This window comes from Pituophis catenifer, unplaced genomic scaffold (genome assembly GCF_029215685.1).
Source record: "Pituophis catenifer annectens isolate HBS135680 unplaced genomic scaffold, rPitCat1.0.hap2 SCAF_7, whole genome shotgun sequence".
Classification (NCBI taxonomy): Eukaryota; Metazoa; Chordata; class Lepidosauria; order Squamata; family Colubridae; genus Pituophis; species Pituophis catenifer.
In genome coordinates, this window is record NW_027256887.1 from 19987479 (window position 1) to 20013474 (window position 25996).

The window sequence follows — 25996 nt, forward strand, 5'->3', positions numbered from 1 at the left end:
GCCTTACCCTGCTTAGTTTGTGCTCTGTTCTTGTGCAAGCATCCATAAAAGTTTGTGCGATGACTGATAAGGAAGCATCTACTACTTCATGAACGTGAACATCAAAAATGAAATGGGGATTTTTCAATATGTTCACCCAGAACCTAAGGGGCAAGCTGGAAAGAAAACAAGAAATAACTGAAACTGGTATTCAGGAGTGAATGAAAAGGTAATACTAAGCAAAGTGTTACAAGCAATAACAAGCAAAAGTGTTATTATTAGTAGGTAGGTACAAACTAGGTTTCTTTGCATATCATCATAAACAGGAATTCCTGACATTTGGATGAATAGGATCAAACATGTATGTCAATACATTCTTATTATTTCTGCTTTGTGCTTCTTGGCAACACAAACAATTAAATAATCAAAAGTTGATTGGCTTGCTATTGTACTCAATGTTCTATTCATGGACTTGTTGATGCTGATTTGGGTTTTTTGGAGAGCAACAAAGCAGAGTGTGGTTTCATCAAATGCTAAGCAGGTCTCAGATAGAGTTTTCTTGATTTATTTAATGAGGAGCACAAGTGAAAGAAATAAAGCAGAGTGCACAAAAGAGCTTATTTATTCTAAGTAACCCAGAACATGTCTACCTTAATATGATATATTAACAAGCTTCCAGAATGTGCTTTTATACTAAAAAGAATTTAAATAATCTAGCTCCAATGCTCCATGATCCAAAGAAATGCTGAAAGGCTTATTAGCAAAAGCTCTACGCTCCGTAATAAAGATTTGTATGTAGTTCTAAGGATCTGACTACTCAGTCAAACTGCAAAAGCTTAGTGCTCATGTTGCTGACATGTATTATTCCAAAGGAAAGTCCATCTGCACAAAGAATTAAGGTAAAGTTTTTCAAATTGAGCTCAACTTTTGGTAGTCAAAAGTGAAACAAGAAAGAATCTGGGCTGCCACATATTCTCTGCCACGTCTAGACTTTTCAGGTCTAGCAAGCAATAGCAACAGAAGTGAGTAACCCTTCTCTTCTGGAAAATTGGGCTAGTGAATTCAGTGAACAGCTGGAAAACCCTATAGACAAATCCTTTGCTATGATCCCACTGCAGTGTTGGGTTTTATTGTGAACCTAGTATTTGTGAATTTCACAGATATCACAAGAAGGAGGGACTGTTCACCCTTAACTGCCTGGTGAATTGTATACTCCTTTGTAACAAAAGGCTGCTTAAATTAGGGAAATATCCAATCTCCTGTTTAATGTTTCCACCATTTCCCTTTAATAGTTTGTTGAACATATTCCTATTGATTTTTCTTTCATTTACCAAATCTTTGTATCACTTAATTTTTTAGTAATTGGTTTTTTTTTAAATCTGCTTTCAATACTCTATGCTACCCAGAGTCATGGTGAACTGGGCAGCTTTACAAATTTAATAAATTAAATTACATTGGATTTTGAGGTTCTTGGTCTGAATTTTCAAGGTTTGTGGTTGAGCAATATGAGTACCCAGAACAGCCAGTGTGATGTAGTGGTTAAAACACTGAACTAGTTTGGAAAGTCTTAGAATCAAACCATCTTCAGCCCAGGACAATGACTGAATTATACTTCTAGAATAGATTGGGCTCTGAAATTGTACTTTCAGACCCCAACCTAACTCAAGACCTGCTGCTTTGAGATAAAAGTAAGCGAGAATCCTGTGTTTGCTATCTTGAATGAAGAAATGTGGGATAAGGCCCACATAAGGCCCAACAGAGACTCCATTTCCTTAGGGTCTTGCATAAAAACAGGGTGGAACAACAACTGATGACTTCCTTTTACTAGTCCACAATAGAAAGTGTCCTCACTTATTGCATTACGGTATGGCATGCTGGTTTGACAGCCGCGGATAGAAAAACATTACAGAGGGTGGTAAGCAGAGCACAAAACATCGTGGACTGTTCCCTGATACCACTAGATGAGATTGCTAGAGCTCGCTGCCTTAGAAGAGTGAGGAAAATCCTCATGCCCTTGTCCCGTCCGGACTACTGTAACACTCTCTACATGGGGCTCCCCTTGAAGAGCACTCGGAGGCTCCAACTGGTCCAGAATGCAGCCACGCGGGTGATTATGGGGGCGACATGGCACACCCATGTAACACCTCTCCTGCACGAGCTGCACTGGCTCCCGGTGGTCTTCCGGGTGCGATTCAAGGTATTGGTTACTACCTTTAAAGAGCTCCATGGCTTATGACATGGGTATATACAAGATCACCTTCTGCCGCCCATAGCCTCCCACCGGCCAATACGCTCCCACAGAGAGGGGCTCTTCAGGGTGTTGTCGGCCAAACAATGTCGACTGGTGACACCCAGGCGGACAGCCTTCTCTGTGGGGGCACCAGCCCTCTGGAATGAGCTGCCCCTAGAGGTTCGTATGATCCCCGACCTCCGTACCTTTCACTGCGCCCTGAAGACTCTTTTATTCCAACAAGCTGGGCTGGCCTAATAGGAATTTTTAAATTGGGTATTTGTTAGTTTTTAATTTCGTGGGCCAAATTTTATATATTTGTTTTTAAATTGTTCTTAAATTTTGTGGTTTATATGTGTTTTAATATGGCTGTACACCGCCCTGAGTCCTTTGGGAGAAGGGCGGTATAGAAGTTCAATAAAATTTAAATCTAAATCTAAAGGGATGACTCACACCCTGTTCACCACTTCTTCATCCTCCTACCATCGGGAAGGAGATACAGAAGCATAGCCAGCCGCACAAACAGGCTGAAGAACAGTTTTTATCCGTGGGCTGTCAGACTCCTGAATGTGAAATAACATCCTAACTACTTGGTACGATGGACTTGCAGGGCTGGCGCTACATGTAATATGTTCACATTGGTGCAATAGGACTGGGTATTTTGTTAATATGATTTATTGGGTTAGGGATTTTCTGTCTTCATTGTGAGTTGTATTGTGTTGGGGGGTGCACTGAGGGAGCTCAACCAATCTCATTATACATATGTTGTGCACTGACAATAAAGATTTGAAATTAATATCTGGAAAACTGTTGAACCCTTCTCTGGAAGCTTAAGAGAAAGTTTGCTTACTCCCTATTTTACCTATAGTTAGTTTGTTTGTTTACTTTATTGATTAGCCCATGGGTCACATCAAAGTGCAGAGTTCCAAACACAAATTATTACTAAAATCCGATAAAAAAAAACAATGAAATTGGAATAAATGTACAATTTAAAATGAGATTGGAATAAAATACAATAATTTAATATATGGATAAATAAATAAATAAAATATGATAACATTATATTTCAGTGTCACCCCTACAATCTACCCCAATCAGTCCCACTCCTATAGTAATAACAAATAAAAAGAAAGAAAAGAAACATAGTTAATTATGTGCTATTTTTCTCCCCAGCTACCTGTTTGTTTTCCAGATGTGGATAGTGTCCTCGTCTTTGATGTCATGCTTCTCTGCTTGCTCATCAAGAAAGTCAAAGAAATATTTCACAGCTGGTGGAACAACATGGTGTGAATCAAGTACACTATGGAAAAAGTTATCTACAAATTGTTGAAGTGTACCCTAAAGTGGGGAAAGCACACACACAATACAAACAAATTCAGGTTATGGTGTTAAGTGTAACATTTTCCAGCAGATCCTTTCAATTTATAAGAATGCTCCCAAAATTGACTTATAGTCATCTGTACAAGACTTTATCCCAAATGGCCACGGAATCACAATGGCTCCAAGTGCTGCATTTTTCAACTATAAATGGGTTGTAAATGCTCTTATGAACATAAAAATGAACAGTCATAACAAATATTCCAGGGACTTCAGAAAGAATAATTCTCAGCTCTGTTTATAAAGAGGTGGCAATTTCAGCATTGTGGCTCAGGGAGAACAGACAACTCTAGTCTGAAATAAATGAGCAGCCAATAGCAGGAATTGGTGGGAGAGTAATGCACTTACAACTGAGCTTTCTGGATATATTACAACAACAGTAATGAGCTTGGGGGGGGGCATTTGATTTTTTTAATGATTTAGTAACTTTATTATAATAAAGTTTGAAAGTTCGTATTTCTTATAACAGTGTGTGTGGAAGGATGGATAGAAGGGAGGGAGGGAGGGAAGGAAAGAGAAAGAGAGAGAGAGAGAGAGAGAGAGAGAGAGAGAGAGAGAGAGAGAAAGAAAGAAAGAAAGAAAGAAACAAAGAAAGAAAGAAAGGAAAAAAGAAACTGAATGTGCACTTAGTGCACTCAAACAATGCATCAAAGATCTGGAAATCCATTAAAATAAGTTTGCTCTTCCCAATAATTTTTTTTTGAGCATCAAACTCCTCCTTTTAAAGTAGTGAGATACTTATATCATATAACTGTCCCAAAAATCTGAAGGGCATTAACATTAGCATGCTGAAATGCACTTCCTACAGTGGATTTGGAGGCCAATATAAAAAAACTCCATATGAGATGAGATTATATCCACAGACAAGGAGCCATTAAAACCACAATTCATGTCCTGCTATACTGCATCTTCTATATGGATTCACGAACTCAATTTATAATAACTCACCTAATAAAATAACCAGGAAATATTGATCTCTTTTTTGTACAACTGCTGTTATCAGATCAGAACAAACTAGTTTCTTTGAATGTAGTCAAATTTTGTTATATTGTATGCAAAATTAGACAGACTCTAACTGCCCACTGATAATCCACCCCAATGATAATATATTATTTTGTCTGCTTTTTATTTTTATGTATTGTTGCTATTATTATTTTAAATGCTTTTATTTGTAATGCTGGTCTCTGTAATAAATGTTGATAGGAAGGCAGGCAGGCAGGCAGGCAGGCAGGAAGGAAGGAAGGCAGGCCGGCCTGCCTTTGGAAAATAATTCATATTTAATTGGGATGCATAAACACAGCAAGAACACTTGTGCAATCTGATTGGACACCTTGCTAATAAACCAAGGATTTTCATAGAAAATCAGTTTGGCTTGATGAAATTTGACCTGGTCCTGTCTGCTCTGCATATCATATTTTTTTGCAGATACTGTTAAGCAGATTTTATATATCAGTAAACAGCTCACAAATGAACTTCAATATAGTTTAAATGAAATTACACACCAAGTTGCTATAGATATATTAATGTTTACAGAAGAGGACCGCATGAGGAATTCTTCCTGGGCTTTAAACTGATTTAAGCCCTATTTAGGCATGAAACTTTCCATTTATATGAACAACCCTGCAGGATGTTCCTACAGATCAGTCATATGATGTATCCCTAGGACAGTCCTCTGCATATTCAGCATAAACTTCTGCCGAGGGGAACTGCTCTAAGCTACCACGTGATCTAGAAACCTATGATGTACATCCAGAATCTTTTGCAGAAATTGGTGCTATTCATGCAGAGACTGCAAATATATTTAGCACCAAGGACAATGGGATTCTACTCTGCCATTTTCCAAATTTATCAATACCTAATTATAGATAACTCAAGTATTTAGAATTTATCAACACAGCCTAAATAAATACATATAGAGGATAAGTCTACATATCTAATTTAAAAAAGCCCCAGTATTATGGCCCTTTTTAAAATTAAAGTTTAAACTGAGCTTGGTTTCTTTGAAATAGATAAGGAACAGAACAGCATTCTAGAAATAGATTAAAATGGAACCGTTTTTGTGAGAATGGCTGGGGAAACAAATGAGCTAGTGTTTTCTGTTTTTGGTTGCTTCTACTTGTTTAATCATTGCTATACTGCATTTTTTGTGGTATTTTTAATTTTTTATTACAGAGAGCCCCAAAACATAGAGATATATGCATCTAAACAAATAAATACATTTCTCTTCTTTAATCAAATATTTTCAGAACTGAAACAATAGTATTAAATTGTTATTCACACCTTTTTTGGCTGGTGAAAATGTTCAGAATTGGGGCTCTGGCGGCTACTGGAAATGACTATAACTCCAAACAATGGCTGGCAATAAGCTATGATGTCAATTAAGATCAGGATTTTCCTTACCACATCATCTTATTGCCCTCCTTTCTATTTCTCCTTTTTGGGATGAAATGGGAATTCTTTCAAACTGCAGTCCCCCATTTAATTTTTAGTTGTTAAGGTTATTTATTTTATTTATTTTATTAGATTTTTATACCACCCTTCTCCCACTGGACTCAGGGCGGTGTTATGGGGCCCACTTGATGCTAAGGTTCATTCATGGAAATAATCATAATACTGAGGATTAGAGTTCACTTTGCAGAGTCCCCTTTTTTTTAAAAAAAAGAACAGTGTCAGGAGAAGTAGGAAATTTGGTAACATACAGGAGAAATGCCTGCAGTTACATTCAGACCCCAAAATGCCATGTTGAAAAACCCAGTTTAAAACTACATAACATTAGCCTTTCAAATTACTAGAGGAAAAATATTGCAATGGCTAAGTATGATTTGTATTAAGAGATCTCTGAGAGGTTCATGTACTTGACTTTAGATCCCAGCAGTACTTCAGACATGGCCATAACAGAAATAGAAAAAGGGAAAAGGAAAATGTAAGGGTTTTACAGTCTTTGCAAAGTCAGTATATATTGGCTTATATCACATCTAAAATTTGGATTTTTATTAAGATAAAGTTTTAATATTCTACCTTTAACGGATCTATACAAGCAGAATAGATTTTCAGAAGGTTTGGCAGAATTTAACTGTTAATCTTATTAACAGTCGCCCTGAGTCTTCAGAGAGGGGCGGCATATAAATTAAATTAAATTAAATTAAATTAAATTAAATTAAATTAAATTAAATTAAATTAAATTAAATTAAATTAAATTAAATTATTGTATAATTTACACTGTGCTGACTACTGCTGTTGATACATGTTGATATTTATATATTGCTTCAATTTTAAAACAATCTGTAATTTTAAAAGTAATATATTCAATTACTTAATAATAGTTAATGAAACAATCGAAGTTATAACCTAATTATATGATGTTTGTAAATTTCCTCTTTATTTATGGTCTTTTAATATGTTTCTGTATTTTCACTCCTCTTTTATCTATCTTTTTAAATTATTTTTTTTCCTTTTTTAAAAAATGTTAAATGAAAATATAGTAACAACAACAACAGATATAAAACTCTGGTCACAATAAATCAATTGGTAGTTTATTGAGTCAGCCTACTTCAACTCTTATTATGCACACCAGTCAATAATATGTTCTTTTAAGAAAATGAAAACACTGGAATGTTTGTTATCTCTTGGGATTCTTTGTTTTCTAACAGATACATAGTGTATTATTTCTGGAATTTTCAAACAATAGGTTCATAAGCAAATATGAAAAAAACCTGACTTTCTTTAACATCAATGAGGCTTAATTGAATCTATTAATTTTAATGCAGGTACTGTCAGCCCTGGTGTGCCTGGCGCCCCGGGGCTGCCATTCCCGTGGGGAACAGAGAAGCTGGGACTGCCTTTCCCGGTGAGCGCAACACCCACCGCATGCTACATCCACCAGACCCACACCAGACTGACGGCTGGTGTGACTGACTGATGGGCGAGGATGAGCCAGACCCAGCCGACCCGTTACCACTGATGAAATCACTGCCAAACAGCTGTGAAGTGGCCACATGGCTGAGATGTAGGCTGATGCCTATGAGCCGGGTGTGGCTGGTGCTTGGATTCTGCTACCTTCCCTGCTTGCTTTAGTGTGACCCGGCTTGTGGAAGCGTGAGGGGTGGGGCGCGCACGTGGATGGCTGGGCGGGGCTGGGGAAAGATTTAAATGGTCGGGAGGGAACTGCGTGGTTAATCCTGACTTTGTACTTGATGAACGTCAGTTTGTGCTGGGCGTTCGTGAGGGAGATAAAGCATTACAACCCATGACTGTGTTCTTTGGTGTTTTCCTCATGCTTTACCGGAACTTGACAGCTACTCTACATATCACTGTACCTGAATTCAGCCCTTTCAATCTAAATCTTAATCCTAAAGGAAAATTCTACATCTAAACTCACTATCTATTTAAACATAGTGAAATTTGATTCTTGGCAGTCAATTTTACCTTCACAGAGAGTAGCCTCGTCAGGTAGATTTCAGTGATAGCTTTGGTCCTTTCCTTCTCCTTCATACTCCCTCTTTTTGATTTACCTTCATCAACTTCATCTACTGGTCGAACTAGATGCCAGATCTTATTTTCTTCTTCCAATAAAGCATGTCCTGAATAAACCATAACATTTCAAAGCAATCAACAGATGAAATGAAATCCAGGGATTGAGCAATTGATCGCCATGCCTAAAATAATGTCCACTGCACTGCAACTAAATGGCATATTTAATGGCCTGTAATAAATATCATTTGTATTTCATAAATGAAAGAAAAATCTAAGCTCACATTATTCTTGCTTATAAGTTCCAGATTTTCAAATGAAAAAGTTGAGGTAACTTTAAAGTAAAATGGGAGGGTATTCAATATCCCCCCTTCTCCATCCCTCACAGCTGTTTTTGACTATGGTTGATAGTATTAGTTTGAAGAGGGAAAAACACAAAAACAGTAAAATAAGCCAGTATTTCCTAAAGTCTGCTGTTAAAGCCAGCTATGTCTATTTTGTGATATAGTTTCACCTGTTTGTTGCTCATAGATCCTAAGAAATTTCAAGCAGATCCCAGCAATTCAAAGTTTATCATATCTCCACAAAATTCAATAGTAACTTATACAGTTACTCCTCTACTTATGACCACAATTGGGACCAGAATGTCCATTGGTAAGCAAAGTGGTTGTTAACGGAGTTGTGCCCAATTTTACGATCTTATTTGTCATGTTGATAAGCAAATTACAACAGTAAAATGAATCATGCAGTTGTTAAATCTATCCAGCTTCCCATTTCCAAATTGGAAACTGACTGGGAAGGTTGTTCACATGTCTTTTGGGATGCTGTTATAAATATATGCCAGTTGCCAAGTGCCTGAATTCGGATCACATGACTGTGGGAATGTTGCAACGATTATAAGTCCAAATACCGGTTTTAAGTTACTTTTTTCAGTATGGTAACTTCGAACAGTTGCTAAACGAACAGTTGTAAGTCAATGACTACCTGCAGACACCCATTTCCTATTTATTTTCCTATATTTATATTTAGGCCTTGGAACATTCTTAGGCAGTTACAGAAGTGATAAAATCCCTGACTGAATCCACATTACAAAATGCTTGATTTCTTACAGTCCCAAATGCCTCAATGTTTTAGAAATGTCTCATAGACTTTGTGTCTGAAGACACCATAATCTGTTCATTTTCAGAATATATATTTCAACACATCTCCTTTTGTTGATAATGAAATTCTTAAGTCAGAGAACAGGCTGTGTAGAGGAAAAATCAGACACAGTTTTATGATAGGGCCCTGTGAATTTAAAAATCATGAACGAGTGTGTAAGGGCGGCATATAAATCGAACCAATAAATAATAAATAATAATTTATTATTATATAAATAAATAAATAAATAATTCCGTTTACTAACCTATTTATATGTTTATCTCAATTTGATTTTCCCCCCCACCAAACAAAGATTGTAAAGCATTCTTACATGGTGTGGGAACAGGAGACCTTAAAAGAAATCTCTTGAAGAGTATAAATGTAGTCCATCTGTTTAATTAACTGTACAGTTCACAGCAAAATGGGCATCGTGAATGATATAAAGATTCAAGCAATTACAAGTCTGCACATTAAATATAAAAGTTTTGATCTATGAAGCTGAATAAATATACAATAATGGCGACCAATTAATTACAGTCGTAGTACGCTCACAATGCATGTATGTCAGAAAGGTCAAAGCATAAACAATATGTACATAATGACATTTCTAACCATTCTGAATTGTATTGTTTCTATTCAGTTTCCAGCAGCATCGTGACTTTTAGCAATCAGAGAAAAGGCCACTATGGTACATTGTTCTTTCTTTGGGTAAGAAAGATAATTTCCAGGCCAAAAAATAATGAATACCTGTCGTTCTGTAGAATTATTGATTTCAAAAGACCAGTAATATAAAGAAATGCAAAGTCTAGCTCTGCTAAACAATTTAATGGTATAATGCCTATTGTAAATACTACCTAAATCCTGCTTTAAAAATTTTTGGGGCTTCTACATGTTATTGTAGTTCAGGAGCCCTGGTAGTGCAGTGGTTAAAGTGCAGTATTGCAAACAAAGTGCCTGTTGCAGGCAAACTCTGTCCACAGTCTTGAGTTCAATCCTGATAAGGCTCAAGGTTGACTCAGCTCTCCATCCTTCCAAGATCAGTAAAATGAGGACCAAGATTGTTGGGGACAATATGCAAATAATGCTTATATATTAAACTGCCCAGAGAGTGCTGTAAAGCGCTATAGGGAAATATGTAACTCTAAATGCTACTGCTATGAACATAACCTATAAAATAAACAAATAGACTGTCACTTTGATGATGCCATCATTATTTTCAGAATCATTTTCATAAACCTATGGTATTTGGATGATTCAAGTTATTTAAAAATGAAGTCTGAAAATACCATAGAGAACTTTTTTTTTGTAATCATGGTGGCTGCTAATCCAGAAGACAAATCAGTTTACCAGTTGCAAAGATCATGACAACCACTAGATGGCAGTCAAGAGACAGAAAACTTTGCTGTAAGTGGTAATGTCTGGAATTTTGCAGATAAAAGACTGGTATCTCTATTTAGGATGGAGAGTCTTTGCAAAAACACAGTTATCTTTTTCTAGTTTTACTTATCTATAAGGAGACAAAGAACTTGTGTTCCTCATACCAGTTTTAACATTCTACAATAGGAGAAAACTCCGTAAATTACTAATAGCCAGGTTAGTAATAGATGGAGGTCAGCATGACTGGATTCTTATTTCCATGTACGATTGGATTGTGTGCTACATATGATGCTGGAATGTATAAATGCAACATTTGTGAGAAACTAGCAAAAGAAAGCAAGTACTGAACAGGGATACAAAAAAAAAAAAAAAAAAAAAAGGAATAGTCAAACCAATTTTCCTACTTTCAAAATCCCACTGAACCGAATGCAGTGCAACAGCAGTCATTTAATTTAGAAATGTGAAATGTTATTGCATTATCCCCTAGGAGGATCTGTAATTAGCTACTGCATTTACCTCTGTTAAAACATCACTGCTAAACAATTTATACTTTTTAGTACTAAAAATACTTTTTAGTGAGCTGTAATCCTATTTTATCTATTATGTAATAAAAACCAACTTTGAACAGTGTCTAGTTTTATCCAAATTCATCTTTAAAAGGAGAATCAAAGCTCAAGGAGTCAACCCAAAACAATCCTTTTTAAGCCACTATTTTTTTATAAAACAGGCAGGAGTATTTCAATCCATCTCTTTTTCAATGGAAAACACTGTATCTGATTAGGGTTAATTAGGGTTCGATAGAACGGGTAGTAAAATTGGCAGGAGGCCCCGCCCACTGACCCCGTTACCAAAACGCTTCTGTGCATGCGCAGAAGAGCACACGCGCTCGCTTTGTTCGCGCATGCGCACGTCCCTGCTGCAAACCAGTAGTAAAGGTAAGTGGAACCACCCCTGCTACCATGCTATACTTACGTTCCTCTGGCATGTCTTGTTGGTGATCTTCTGGCTGCTGGGAAATCCCCATTTTTGACAAGATGAGGGTAGCACCATCTCTTACCTTCAAGAACATACAAGCAACAAATTGGTGAGAAGAGCAAAAATAACTCCTATTCCCATGCAGTTTCTACTTCCAATTTAAGCATTGTATGCGGTATAAGAATAAATTCACCTTTCTGGCCCATTTTTTTTTTTTCAGGGCATTCAATTATTCTTTTTGATGTACTGTATGTATGCCACTGAAAGAGACTAAAAAAAATCACCTAGTCTTCCATTTTAGTGGCCTCTTCACCTACATATTCATTGGAGAATAAAACTAGGCCTGTCTTTGAAGTCGTTTGGGAAGGAAATATCATGGACAATTCTGCCCAGAGTTTTTGCCCATTACTGAAAGGTATTTTTTAATCAAGCAATCTCATATTCAGGTCCTCAAAATTCTTTTGAGATTAGAAAACTGACATTCACGGAGATTAGAGAAGATATGCTGCATTCCTTAAGTTTAAGCCTTACTGGAAGGACTTAACTGATAACAATTTCTGTGCTGACTTTAAACAAAGATAACATTTTTTATCCCTAATACAGAATTTGCCAGTTTCCAAAGAGCAGCATTCAATAATTGCCCACTTGTGGCATAGCAATATAATTTTCAGATTCTGAAACTAGGCTTTGTTCAAAGAAAATAGATACTGGGTACAATAGGAAGGAAAGGGAACATTTTTTTGAGACAGATTACTTTTAATGAAAAGCTCTGGATTACTAAAAAGCAGCAAGGAGGTGTAACATTTCCAAAATGCTTCCTTACATTATAGTGCATCAGGGTATTGATGCGCTTCCACCTCCCTTCCCTTTGTGACGTTAAATCCAAGTCTGAAAGTATCTGTGCAGTAGATCCTGGACGCCACTCTGAGGAGCAATTACAAGAAGAAAAACATTTTACAGGTGTCCAAAATAACCTGCATATAAAGGAAGCCTCCATTTAGCAAATTACTGAAGTTTTGCAGAATTCTGTTCTCTTCTCTGGATCCACCCACCCAAGCAATCCTGTTTTTAAAAATGATGAATTAGATTTAATAGAAAAGTTATTTTCCTGTAGTAGAGATAAGGCATTATACAGTGGGATAGCTCCTTTTCTTCCACCTACTCAGGAAGTCATGCTAGAAGATTCTGTACTGTTGAGTACAGAATGACCCTGATGCAGCCCTCAATGAAATTGAGTTTGACACCCCTGTTATAGACATACAGTTGTTGCCTATAGGTATCAATTCTCCAGATGTTTTTTTTGTAAAAAAAAAAAGTCAAAATCATCACTAGAGGAGGAAACTGCATTTAATAGTTGAGATATTTAGAATATCCCCCAAAATTTACTTCTATTAAATGGTTTTCCTTGGGTTAGTATATTGTATTCAACTCTTTTTTTCTTGGAGATCAAGAAACAGTATATCTCAAAGTAAAGATCTTAGCTGGCATAGTGTAAGCATGGTCTTTTTTTTTTATTGAAAAGTTTTATTTTATAATCAAGCATACATACAATATATAATCAATCAATGAGTGTATCATCTGAATACATCTTTTTTCCTCATACTCCTCCAATATTTATCATATCTTGATATTATCATTTCATATGTTGTAACATTTTCCCCACATTTACTTTTATATTTGTACCTTTATCTATTCAACAATTTTATCCCAACCCAACCCTCCCCCCCCCGACTTCCCAGAGCAAAAACAGGGTATAACATTTAACAAGCAAAAGCTAAAATATACTAACCTATTACAAAGTTTAAAACTCCCTCACACTCTTTAAACTCCTCTTTTACAAATTCATCAACCTCCCTTTTGTGAATTCTCAAAATCAATTGGGTTAAATTCTTTCTTCCTGAATATAAAAACCTTTTTCTTGGTATGTAATCCAATAACTTTAACAATATTACAAGCATTAACAAACACTGATAAGTTTCATTTTCATCCCTCAAACACCTTTCTTTTTCAACATTGCTCCCTAATAAGATTCTAAATTAAACATTTAACCTCTTTATTCCTTCATAAACCAATTATCAATTTCTAACTATTCAGCATTAAAAATTCTAAATTAAACATTTTAAAACTTTAAACATTTTATCACCTATGCCTTTTAAAATAGTATAATCTTATATTAAACATTTTAAAAATCTCTTAATGCATCAATAAGACCTTCTTAATTCATTTCTCAAAATATAAATTTCAAAACCTTCAGTCAACATTGCTCCCTTATAAAGTTCTAAATTAGACATTTATCCTCTTTAATCCTTCATAAAATTAAACATTTTAAAACTTTAAACATTTTATCTCATATACCTTCTTAAAATACTATAATCTTATGTTAAACATTTTAAAAATCTCTTAATACATCAATAAGACATTAAGTCATTTCTCAAAATATAAATTTCAAGCCCTTCAGAAAGGTATCCCTCAAATTTTTAATTAGCCATTTTAATATCCCAATAACTCTTAAAAAGCTATCATTTTTATGTCCAAAACCAATTGTAATAACACACTTCCTTTATATTATTATCTTAGAATAAACTTTAAAAATACAAATTTAATTAAGCTTCTCAACCTAAATTTGCCAAAATCCTCCCTAAAAAAGGTTAATCTTCAGTTCTTCCCTTCTTTCTGTATTTTTTTCCAGTCCTTTTTCTTTGATAATTCTTTCTTCTTCAGCATTGCTCCTCCTCCTGCTTTTATTTTCGAAAATTTTAAAATTTGGATTTGAGGTTGATGTCTCTTTAAAAGTTTTTGTCTTCTTAAACTTATTTCATTTAATTTGAAACCCCCATAAATCTCTCTCAAGTCCTCCTGGTTAATCTTCCAGATTCCTTTGCTTTCCCCTCTTGGTCTGGAAAGCATCCTTTTTATCCAAAGTCACATTAAACCGGATTTCTGCCCCATCTTCTTCCAACAGCTCACTACTGTCTAACAAGCCTTGAAATGATACTATATTCTCCTTTGTCTCCATGTTTTGAGTCAAAACAGTTTCCTCTTCCTGAGATCTTTCATCAAAAAAACCTTTAAGACTTTCCAGTAAAGCAGTGGTTTGTGACTCAAAAATTTCATGTATTATAACTCTTATTTGTGTATTTGCTGGTGTGTGTAATAATAGTCCTTCAGCACTTTCAAAGGTACCAGCCATTTTCTTTTTTTCAAAATCCAATTATTCACACAATTTAAAAATGTAAATTAGTTGAAATCAATTCCATAGTCTTTTGCTTTCCGCTTCCACTTTAAATCTTTTTCTTAATGTGTAATCCGGTAGTTGTTAACAATGTTGCAGACATTACAAGCACTTTCACTGGTAAGTTTCGTTTTTCACGCCCTCAGGCGCCATTTTCCCCATTTTTTAAACCGAGTTAAAGCTCAATACTTGCTTTTTGTCGTTCTCCTGATTTTGTTCTGCCAGCATCCAAAGTCATAATATCTTGTAAAACTTAGAATTGCATTGCTGGTGTGGTCGTTATGCCTCGGTCTGCAAAAGGCAGACTCACCCTGGATCTGGAGCTAACGAAGGGCTTTCGGGGAGCTCTCACCCTGCAAACCCCAGGCTTAAAAAGAAAAAAACCTGGGGGTCTAGGGGAGCTCTACCCAGACCCTTCTGCTCTTCTCTATCCCTTTTTCCCAGGGGGAGATTTTTTTAGCCGCTAGACAGCTGGTTTTCGCTGTTCTAGCGGCTATACAGATCGCAGGGCTGGAGCTCCTACAGGAGCGTCCATTCGGCCTTCGCGAATGGACTAATAATGGACTAATGGATTAATATATGCAGGGAAATTATCTGGTTTTAAATTTTTTTAAATCTTATTGCTTTTAAATTGTTTTTTAAAAATAATTATAATTATTACTCTTAATAGGTATTTTTTTCTACCTACAGCTCAGCTGAGTTATACATTATTATATTGCTGGACATAGTATGAATAGATTCTACATCAAATGTAGCATTTCTATATGGAAAACAGATCAGTAAATTATCACTAACATAAGGAGATTTTAACGCCATAAAATTTACAAGCCATACTAACCATAACGCAAAGAGAGGCAAACTGGAGGAAACAAAGTTATAGCCCTTGCTTCTCTCTAAATTTTATCTGTTCAGGTAGGAAATTACAAAGGGAGCCATACTTTACCTTCTTTATCAGACAGAGTAAGTACTTTTCAAGTAAATGAGAACTTCTGAATGTATGGAAATTGGAAAAAAATTGGGGTAGAGTTTAGTGGGCAAAGTACTTTTCTTTTTACTTTTAAATCATTCCATGGATTCAGATGGAATTACTAAAACAATCTTTTTGTTTTTTGCAAACATTTGCATTTTGACAGCAATGTGTTCTTTAAAATACATAAAAAAAAACATCCCAGATACATACCAAGAACAACACTGTCAGGCTTTGGCCACTGTGAGTAAGGCAGATTTCGATATACTTGCTCTATGATCTTTTCTTTTACTTGAGAAATGGTATCACAGTTGAGCACTTTTACAGGTGTGGATTCTGTGCCTTCATCTTGAACAATCACATTTACAGTCTGCAAGGTTAGAAATTTCAGGGTTATTAAAATCACACAAGAAAAGTCAATGCTGGTATAAACCTGTCTATTTATAGACATTTAGACAGGTGGTACAGTTCATGTCATTTCATTCCATACCCGTTTCTCTGTTTTTTGATGGAAACTGGGTCATACTGAGATTTCTTTGAGAATTCATTATTTTTAACACTGAACCTGCTGAAAATATAGAAAGCCTTCAATATATTTCTGTATCATCACAACTGGATTTTGAAGACTTATTTTTTTTATAAATTAAACTGAGACATATCATCAGACTAGTGCACTAGCTACTGTTTGTAGATGCTTAGATTAGTCCATTAACCTTATAGGAAGACACTTACTATGTTAGAAACTCCCCCTGTCAACACAGCAGAGAAACCAATTTCCAGAAAGGTAAAGCTTCACAGACATTTAATTCCTACTGTAATCCCCAAATAACAGTTTTGATTGAAATAGACTCATGCTCTTAAATTAGAAGAGGCAAGTGAAGTCATAACTTTTAGTAAAAGAGCATACAATACACAGATGACATTCAAGAGATATTTTGGTGAACATTTTTTTTAAAACTTACATATATACACTAAAACATTGCTTTCACGAGCTGATTGAGTAAGGGGTAGTTATCCATTAAGTCAAAAATTAAGCCATTTGCAGCAAATTATATTGTTTGCATATGCAAATTGGCACACATTATGTAAATTTAATGTTTAGTTAACCTCCATTTAATTGCCTCATTCAGAACACTTGTCCAGCTATCCTTTTATTACAAAGATATTTAGGCTGTCTGATTTACCAATCTGTAAATGTGTTTCAGCCAGTCCACCAAATGAGGTGGACTGTAAAATTACTCTATATGGTTTATTACTAATTGCTTCCCTAGTTTTGATTTGGCAATTAAAAATGATACATATTTAAACTTGACTAGAAGGTTCTTGTCTAGGGAGAAATCCCAAATAATGAGGCTGAACTACAATGCACTGCTTTTCACGCTGGCAGGTAAAGCATTTACAGATGCTTGATTTTACTGAGTATAGTGGATTAATGTTAGTAATTAACTTTGTCACTAGTTACTTTCCTGAAATTACCTAGATTTATACTTAAAAAATGGGCTGAAAAAAACATATAATTCTAATAATCTATTATTTTACAACCAAATCTTCCATTGATGTCATTTGCTTCCATTTATTTGCAGATATTAAATTAAGAAGAAATTAAATAGTAAGTGAGAACTTGGCATAAATTGTATTGTTTAAGAAGGCTAAAAGTTTTTGATGGTCTCCCTATATAAATTTTGGAATAATAGTTTTGGAAATCATATTGATGATCAATAACTGAAAACCCTGCCTGACAGAGATGGTCATTTGGTCAATTCAGAGTTATAGCTAAAGAATTGAGAAAGGATTTTAAATATTTTCCTCTGCTTCTGAAATCCTGAGAAAATCCTTCCTTCAAACTAATTCTGAATTAAGAGGAAGATATTTTGGGAGTTCCTCTCCAAAGCAAATAGCAACTTCACCTGTGTTTTTGATTAGCTAATCTGCAACTTGTTTTAAGAAAATAAAACAAAAAAATTCACACATATTTTACACATTAATATCTGTGCAAAGACATAGTAGTTTGGTTCTTCAGTCCCCTCAAATGAAGAGCCTGTTTGATGTAATCATACCCTCTGTTCAGCAAACTAATAAAATTATTAATTGTACTAATATTTAGCTGTCTAGAACTATTTTGGGCCTTCAATGGCCATCTGGCCATCCCAACTTCTTATCTTTAAGAAGAAGGAATCCTTTTTTCCTCTAATTCACACGTGGCATTTTTAGGCAGGCTGGCTTTATGTACCTGAATTTTATATATTAGTTGACGTAGTCAATTAAAGTACTGAACGTCATAACAAATCATTACATTAGTCTTAAAGCTTTATCTCATTCTTTCTGTATGTCCAGCAGTTAAGATGCTGGACTAGGAGTGGTGAAACAATTATTTTAGTCCTTCCTTACATGTGGAAGCTGGATGGACCAATCACTGTTTCTTTTCAGTAAACCAGGAAGTTGAAAAAGTTATTTCTAGCAACCCACACGGAACCAGAATTTTGATAATGACCCATAACCTTCGAAGCCTTCATTTTTCAGTGAATTGATTTGACTGACAGTAATAATACTTTTCTATCACTCATGTTTTACAAAATAAATACTGTAAGTGGTGAGAAAATAGTAGATCGTACTTCAGAAGCATTTCATTTTTTGAATATTCTAAAACAAATATTAATGAAAGCTACATACCAATTGTGAATACTCTACATCATCTCCCAACAAACCAGTGTCATTCAGTGTGTATTTGGCTTTCATTTGCACAGCATCTACTGGTCCTTTCTCTACTTGATGTTTGATAGCTTTGAACAATTTATAAAGAGGTTCCCCAGCATTATCCTGATAAAGTTGATGAAAGAGGGAAAAAAATGGTAAGTCTACTTTGTAATGGAGAATTAGCATCCCACCATTGTTGAATATTAAAAAATCTTCTTAAAATCATTATTTCTGCAGAATACATTTTCCCACTGAATTTAAACTAGCATTTATAACTGCTTTCAGATCATGACTACTGTGGCATGTTTGGTTATTCTTATTGGCGTATACTCGGAAGAAGGCACAATCAACTAAAGCTTAATATCAGTCTACAATTTGATACGATATTCATAATAAATGTATAGTGAATGCATTTTAGATCATACCTTGAGGTACTGATACAGACAAATGGACATCCAATTAGAAAGCATTCTTTCCACAACGGTTTCAGATCTAAAATAAAACAACAACAACAACAACCCTTGTGTTGAGGTACATGGCTAGGAATTGTACATGAGTATGTCAAGAACTAAACATGCATTATATGTTTCTCCCATTTCTCCATATCCAATGTATGCAAACTAATGGCTTTGGAAAATATGAGGCCTACTCAAATCCTTCAAAAGAACATTTGGCTTTGAAAGCTGATCCTATTTTGCTGATGAAGCAACTGTGGATGATCTAGATAGCTTTTGAAGCAGTTGTCAATTCCTCTAGTTAAACCAGATCAGGAAATCAGCTCCACAAGAAGACTAAAACTATTTCTATTGGGATTGACTACTGTAACACAAACATGTAAATCTGATTGTGCTGTAACTCCTCCTCTTCCTTATTAGTTCAGTGAATTATGGAGATCAGTGTTAGTCACTTCCAAATATTATCTGGCTGTTCTGGACTTTACAAATGCTTCTTCCCCCTTTGCCCAGACAATAGCTCCTTAATATCTCCATCAAATTTATGTTCTTTACTCTTTATAGCATTGTGTGAATTTGGAAAAAAGACATGGCTGCTTTAATGATTAGGAAAGAGTTGCTTCATATGTGCTCTTGCATTCTTCAAAATCCCTCTTTGAAAATATTTTTGTAGCTTTCAAAAACAAGTCATTGCTCTGTGTTGCTGTTGCAGTGAAGCAGAGTTAGAAAGATTAGGCTGAAATTCTCACTTCTTCCTTGGTGACTTTAGACCAGTCACCCTCTCTTGTTTAAACTTTCTCTCAAGGTCACTGTAAGGATAACATGGGAGAAGAACCATATATATGTGAGCTTCTCCTGAGGCAGTACAGGGCAAAAATCAATAATAGTAATCCAGTAAATAAAACATTATCTCAGTGAAGAATGTGCTGACTTTCCTGCTGTCATACGATATAGGAACCACCCATGTTGTGAGCTGTGGGAAATGCTAAAACTGTCAGTAAGATAAACATGCTGTCATGAGTCTTCCTCTCAAATAATTATACCAGAAAACAGATTCTAGATTTTTTTTCTCCTTGGGTACATCAGTGAATTAAGTGCAGACTAAGATGGTTGCTTCTCATTATTGGCATGAACAAATATTCTAATTTCAAAATTAAGTAAAGTTGCATCCTGTACTATGGAGACCAAAAGCACAACAAGTGACAAAACATGAGAGAGAGGGGGGGGGGGGGAGGGAAAGAGAGAGATAGGAAGGGGGAGAAAGAGAGAGAACATCATACTCTGGAACAGTGAATTCACAAGAAATTAGAAAGAAAAATGCTGAAGTTAGTAGGAAACAGAACACAACTCCTTAACCAAACAGGTGAGAAACATGGTAGACCTCACATAATAAGTAAATAATATAAAAGTAAAAGAACTATACATATCCATTCAATATGGCATAAATTTTAAAAAGACAAAATTCCATAATATGGCCAAATCAAAGGCTTTACTTTCATAACTAAATGTGGCTATTCTTTAAATTCTAATCAATGACGAATGGTCAGATTTTTGCAGTTGTCTCAAACTGGCAACTTGGTTGCTTATTTGGAAAGTCAGAAATCTGTTTTAACAGTCCTTGCCTGTGGCTCCCAAGCTAGCTAGCTACACTCAGATGAAATGGTGGATGCATCTCATCTTCACCACTGGAGCAAGACAACTGGTTATTTGGCTTCTCCATGAGAGGAATGAAGTGGGCGGGAAAGCAGGCTTTTAATCTTATCTCAGACAACAAAAACATATTGGACCCGCCTACTTGTAATATATTAAAGCAAACCCTTGCATTTCTTGCATTGCACGGTGTACTCATTAAGTTATGTAAAGATTAAAAGAAAACCAAAGAAATGAGAATTTTAAAGGGGGAACTTCCATTGTACTAGATTACTGAAGAAAATGTCCCTACCTTCGGAGCATCAGTTTAGGATTTTTGGCCACAACATACTGCTCCATAAGTTCCAAAAACAATGTCCTCATGATGTCAGTATAGTATTCTAGCTTCCCATGCAAAGCCACGGTCAAAAGAGATGCAAAATATACTTTTGCACGGGCAGAAAATTCCTTTTGCTTTTCCAACGTGTGAATGAACTAAACAGAAACAACAACAACAGATATATGAATGAAACAGTTGAGGCTTATTCTTTTTATTGCTCATTCTGGAAACATAGTATATAATGAGATAAAAATTGGGGTACAATACATTCCAGAATAATTGAATATAGTTTTTGTGGTTCTGGCCAGATAAACTGAGGACTTTGTTTAATACACCTTTTTTGCATTCAGTTTATCATTTGCAACAATTTCGTGCACATGTTCAGGACTCTGTTTTATGCTTTAATTTTGGTTAATTTGATCCCTGGCATATATTAAACAGGGTGCCAACAAGGCAAGTCAGCAACCTCAAAATAACAGGGACAACTGAAGTCTTGTCTGATACTTTTTTAAAAAGGATGGTGAGGCTTCATTTGACAGTTGCTTCCACCAGGTTGCTGCTGTTGACCTTTCATAGATACCCCTGAATATGTACGAAAAGGGTGGGATCTAATTGCATTTCATGGTTGGCATAACTATATAATGAATGTAATGGGTACCGGCTAATAGTATTTCTGGTGAATACCATTCTTCCACAGATGACAGGTACAGGAACAAAATTATGTAAGATGCTATTATACATCACATACACAGCTTTACAAGATGTTCAGGACACCAAATATGCAGATTAATTTATTATTCTAATAAACAGATGTATCAAATGAAAATGCTTTTTAGCAACATAAAAGTTGACCTTTATTTTCTACTCACGTTAATAAGGAATGATTTACTGTTGAGCAGATTGGAGAACTGATTCAACGCCTGCTCTACGGTTGGCCGTCTGGCTTCAGGAATGTCCAATTTTCCAGTGATCATTACATCTTTTTCTCCGTCTTTAGAGGGCAGAAAGAAGACTCTGTCTGTATAAGTTTTGTAGTCGAGCACGGGAATTCTTGCTTCATTGATGTCATTTGTCTGATCCTCCATTTCTATCATTAAATCTATGCAACAGGAAACAATTTTAAAGCTTTAGTAGAAAATAATATTATTGATTCAATTATTGCTACCCTGAACAAAACATTACAATGCTTTAATTGAAAATTCTCTTAACTTATTACAATAATACTTACACCCAACCAGTAAATAGGAGTTTTGGTTTTAAACACATTTGTGAATGTCTGATTTAGATTCCAATTACTTTTGAATAAACATCGTCACCATTCTAATCTTAGAATGAAATCATTGGAAGAGAAAACGCTCTTTCTTTAGCAGCTCTAGTTGTTTTTCTTGGCGACACTTTGGAGGGCTATACTGGGGGCTGCATAACAAAAATAATGTGTAGGGCAAGGACAAAAATTGATTTCATTGCACTGATATGTAAATTTAATTGAAATTAAATGTGGCTAATTTGATTAATCTCTAGTTCATGTATTTAATAATTTTCACCATCTGTCACATGTAAATTATAATTTGGTGTGAACCTTTAATGGTATCTGAAGGCTGTAAACAAGGTTTTTCTGCAGGGGAGAGAGGACAAAGAGATTGAGGTTGTACAGCTCTGCATTCACACACACATAGCCCACTGAGACTAGGATATTTTTGTGTTAATTAGATCAGAATGAATCCAAATCTCCCAGGTCATATTCTCTATCCACAAAGTGGAACTGGTTCTTAATTACAATCTACCAACAAAAGGTCCTTGAACTTTTATTTGTCTATAGGAAGGAAACGGTCTCATCTTGCTGTTGCAGTCTGGTTTAGCTCTATTATATTACCAAAGAGAAAGGCAGTGAGGAATTCTTGCTCCCTCTGACTTTCTCTTGCTATAGCTTTGGAGCAGGGGTGAAATTTATTTATTTATTTATTTATTTATTTATTTGATTAATTAATTTTGTCAACAAGTATAAGGAAACAAGTAACAGTATAGACATAGGCAAGGACACATGAAATATTTTTTGGCACAAATAAAAGGATATAAATAGGCAAAACAGCCATAAACACATAGAATAATTACATATAAATGGGGATAGTAGGACAGAGACGGTAGACATGCTGGTGCGCTTATGCACGCTCCCTTAGGCACCTCTTAAGAAACATGAAAGGTCCATGGTATACGTTTTAAGGTAAAAGGTATGGGGATTAGAGAGACTAACAACAGGATCAGGTAGAGTGTTCCAGACATTTACTACTCTACTGCAGAAGTCATATTTCCTACATTCCTAAATTCAGCAGGTTCTGGAGAACTGGTAGCAGAAATTTTGAGTAGTTCAGAGAACTGGCAAATACCACTTCCGGCTGGCCCCAGAGTGAGGTGGGAATGGAGATTTTGCAATATCTTTCCCCAAGGTGTGGGGCAGGAATGTGGATTTTGCAGTATCCTTCCCCTGGAGTGGGGTGAGAATGGAGATTTTGCAGTATCCTTCCCCTGCCGCGCCCACCAAGCCATGCCCACAGAACCGATAGGGAAAAAAATTGAATTTCACCCCTGCTTTGGAGATGGGATTGGAAGAGGAATGGAACATACTTGCGCTGTCCTTTTTCAGTATAATCTTCAATTCCTTTCAAAGCATTGTTCACAGTGCCCAAATAGTGAAAAGTGAGGGCATCCATCATCAGGGACATTGAGCTGATCCTGCTTCTACACACCCATAACAATGTGACAATAAAAACAAGCATGCTTGTCCTCATTCTTGCTTTGGGACAGGGACAAACTACTCAATATGTTAGATACGTAGCTATTTTTCATTAAAAAGCAAAACAATATAAAATGTTGCATGAATGTGCATGAATGCCAACCTGAAATCGAAATTACCATAGCACTATGGGAATTTAATCTTTTTTCCCCTTTTGTTTGGGAAATATATAAACCTTCTTTTCTGTGTATTGTTGTTATTTCTCCACTTTGAAAAAAAAACTTAATTGGCACCAATTAAATGTTAAAGGAGTATATATTCAATAGATGAATTTTCTAAAACAGTCCTTGGGGAAGAAGGATTAAATTTCCTTCAATTGCATTGTAAGACTCAGAATAGATCTACCATTAAATGAACTAACAAAAAAAGAAAAGAAAAAGCAGTTCCACATTACACTGTAAACATATTGAACTATTTTATTTTTTTTTAATGGATAACTTCTTTCAACTTGTATTAGACTGCAACAGAATGTGAGAAATGGGTGCTGGGGAAAATAATGTATTAAAACAATTTTTATTATTTATTGGATTTTTATCCTGCTTTTAGTATTTTATAAGTACCTCAAGGCATTGAACATACCTAATCTGTATGTTCAATGTATGACTGTAACCTTGTTGCTGGTATCCTTACGATTTATATTGATATTGTTTCCTGATTGCTTATTTGTACCCTATGACTATCATTAAGTGTTGTACCTTATGATTCTTGATGAATGTATCTTGTCTTTTTATGTACACTGAGAGCATATGCACCAAAGACAAATTCATTCTGTTCTGTTCTGTTCTGTTCTGTTCTGTTCTGTTCTGTTCTGTTCTGTTCTGTTCTGTTCTGTTCTGTTCTATTCTATTCTATTCTATTCTATTCTATTCTATTCTATTCTATTCCATTCCATTCCATTCCATTCCATTCCATTCCATTCCATTCCATTCCAATACCCTGTGAGGAAAGTTGGGCTGAGAGAGTATGGCTGCCCAAGGTCACCCAGTTGGCTTTCATGCATAAGGCGGGATTAGAACTCACAATTTCCTGGCTCCTAGGCCAGCACCTTAACCACTACATCATAAAAAAAAAAGTCCTACCCCAAAATACTGGTTTTAAGGGATTCAAGTTACCATAGATTTACACTGATATTTTTTCCAAGTTGTTTAGAACAGGGGTCCCCAACTCCCGGTTCCTGGACCGGCACTGGTCTGTGGCATGCCAGAAACTGGGCTATGCAACAAGTGAAGCCCCATTTGTGAGATGCAGGCAGCACATGAAACCGTGCCCCCTCTGGTCTGTGGAAAAACCTCTCTCCATGGATCTCGTCCCTGGTCCCCAAAAGGTTGGGGGCTGCTGGTTTAGAAAACTAGTGAATCTATGATTTAGCTCATTTTGAATGATGACTGTTCCAAATTTGGGATTGATTTTTAAAGACAAAAATGATTTAGGTCTCTTAAATTATCATCCTTTGATGTTTTACTTCATATCATTTCCAGCAGAGATGCGCTCTGTACTGCCCTATGGCCGTATGAATGTAAAGTGAACATAATGAGAAAGGATGTGGAGCTGCTTGGAATAGAAGGAAAAATAGTTATATTATAAAGCCCACAAAATTATGCGAGTGAAAAGTATGAATAAGGGTGCTTGGTAGAACAGTCAAATGAAAGATGCAATAGATGAGAAAAATGCATCTATTTATTTGCTGCAAATAAAAATAAGAGAAAGATACTGTATAAAAGAGTTGCAAAAAGTGTACACAAACATCAAGGAACAGTTAAGATTGAAAGAGGCAGATAAAGTGTAGAATTTTATACTTTCATTTTGATGAAAATAAGAAAAAGTATTTTAGAAGTTGGCTAAACAAGTAAGTTTGTAATATATTTTAATGTAATATATAAAAATTATGAATTGATTTGGAATGAAACTGATGTGATGAGTGCTGGAATAATTATTTTAAGCATTCATCTGGTAATTACTGGTATCTTAAAGGTGAAACCAAAATAAATGCTATAAATATTAGTTCAGAATGAAAAAAAATCATCCTTAATAGAGTATTACATTTTGCTCTTTAGCAGGTCAGTGAGAAACGTATGCATGAATGACAGTCAGTATATTGTACATTTGTAAATTAGAAAAATTAGAAAAAGTATATGATAAAGTGAAGAAGCCTGAATCCTATATATAAGTATGGACTTGAAGATTGTTTGCTGAGAGGTACTCTATGTAATAGAACTAAAGCATGGATGAGAATAATTAGAATATTTAAGGTAATGGTTCACAATTGAGTTGGAAGAAAGAAAAGGTTCTGTGATTTCTTTATTGTTCAGTATTTTGCTATATAAACATAGAAGAAACATGTGG

The 25996-nt window shown here is 35.4% G+C and overlaps 1 protein-coding gene across 1 annotated transcript in view; it reads right to left on the bottom strand.

Moving 5' to 3' along the window:
• The window catches only part of PLXNB2 (plexin B2), a 110028-nt gene that overhangs the window by 8985 nt on the left and 75047 nt on the right, over positions 1–25996 (bottom strand). Inside the window, exons 22-31 of the mRNA XM_070947750.1 lie at positions 21732–21961; positions 20836–21017; positions 18867–18933; positions 18418–18564; positions 15961–16117; positions 12372–12472; positions 11546–11630; positions 8012–8166; positions 3387–3547; positions 8–155 (exon numbers count right to left, since the gene is read on the bottom strand). Of these exons, the coding sequence (XP_070803851.1) occupies positions 8–155; positions 3387–3547; positions 8012–8166; positions 11546–11630; positions 12372–12472; positions 15961–16117; positions 18418–18564; positions 18867–18933; positions 20836–21017; positions 21732–21961 (1433 nt within the window). The remainder of the gene's footprint in view (positions 1–7; positions 156–3386; positions 3548–8011; positions 8167–11545; positions 11631–12371; positions 12473–15960; positions 16118–18417; positions 18565–18866; positions 18934–20835; positions 21018–21731; positions 21962–25996) is intronic.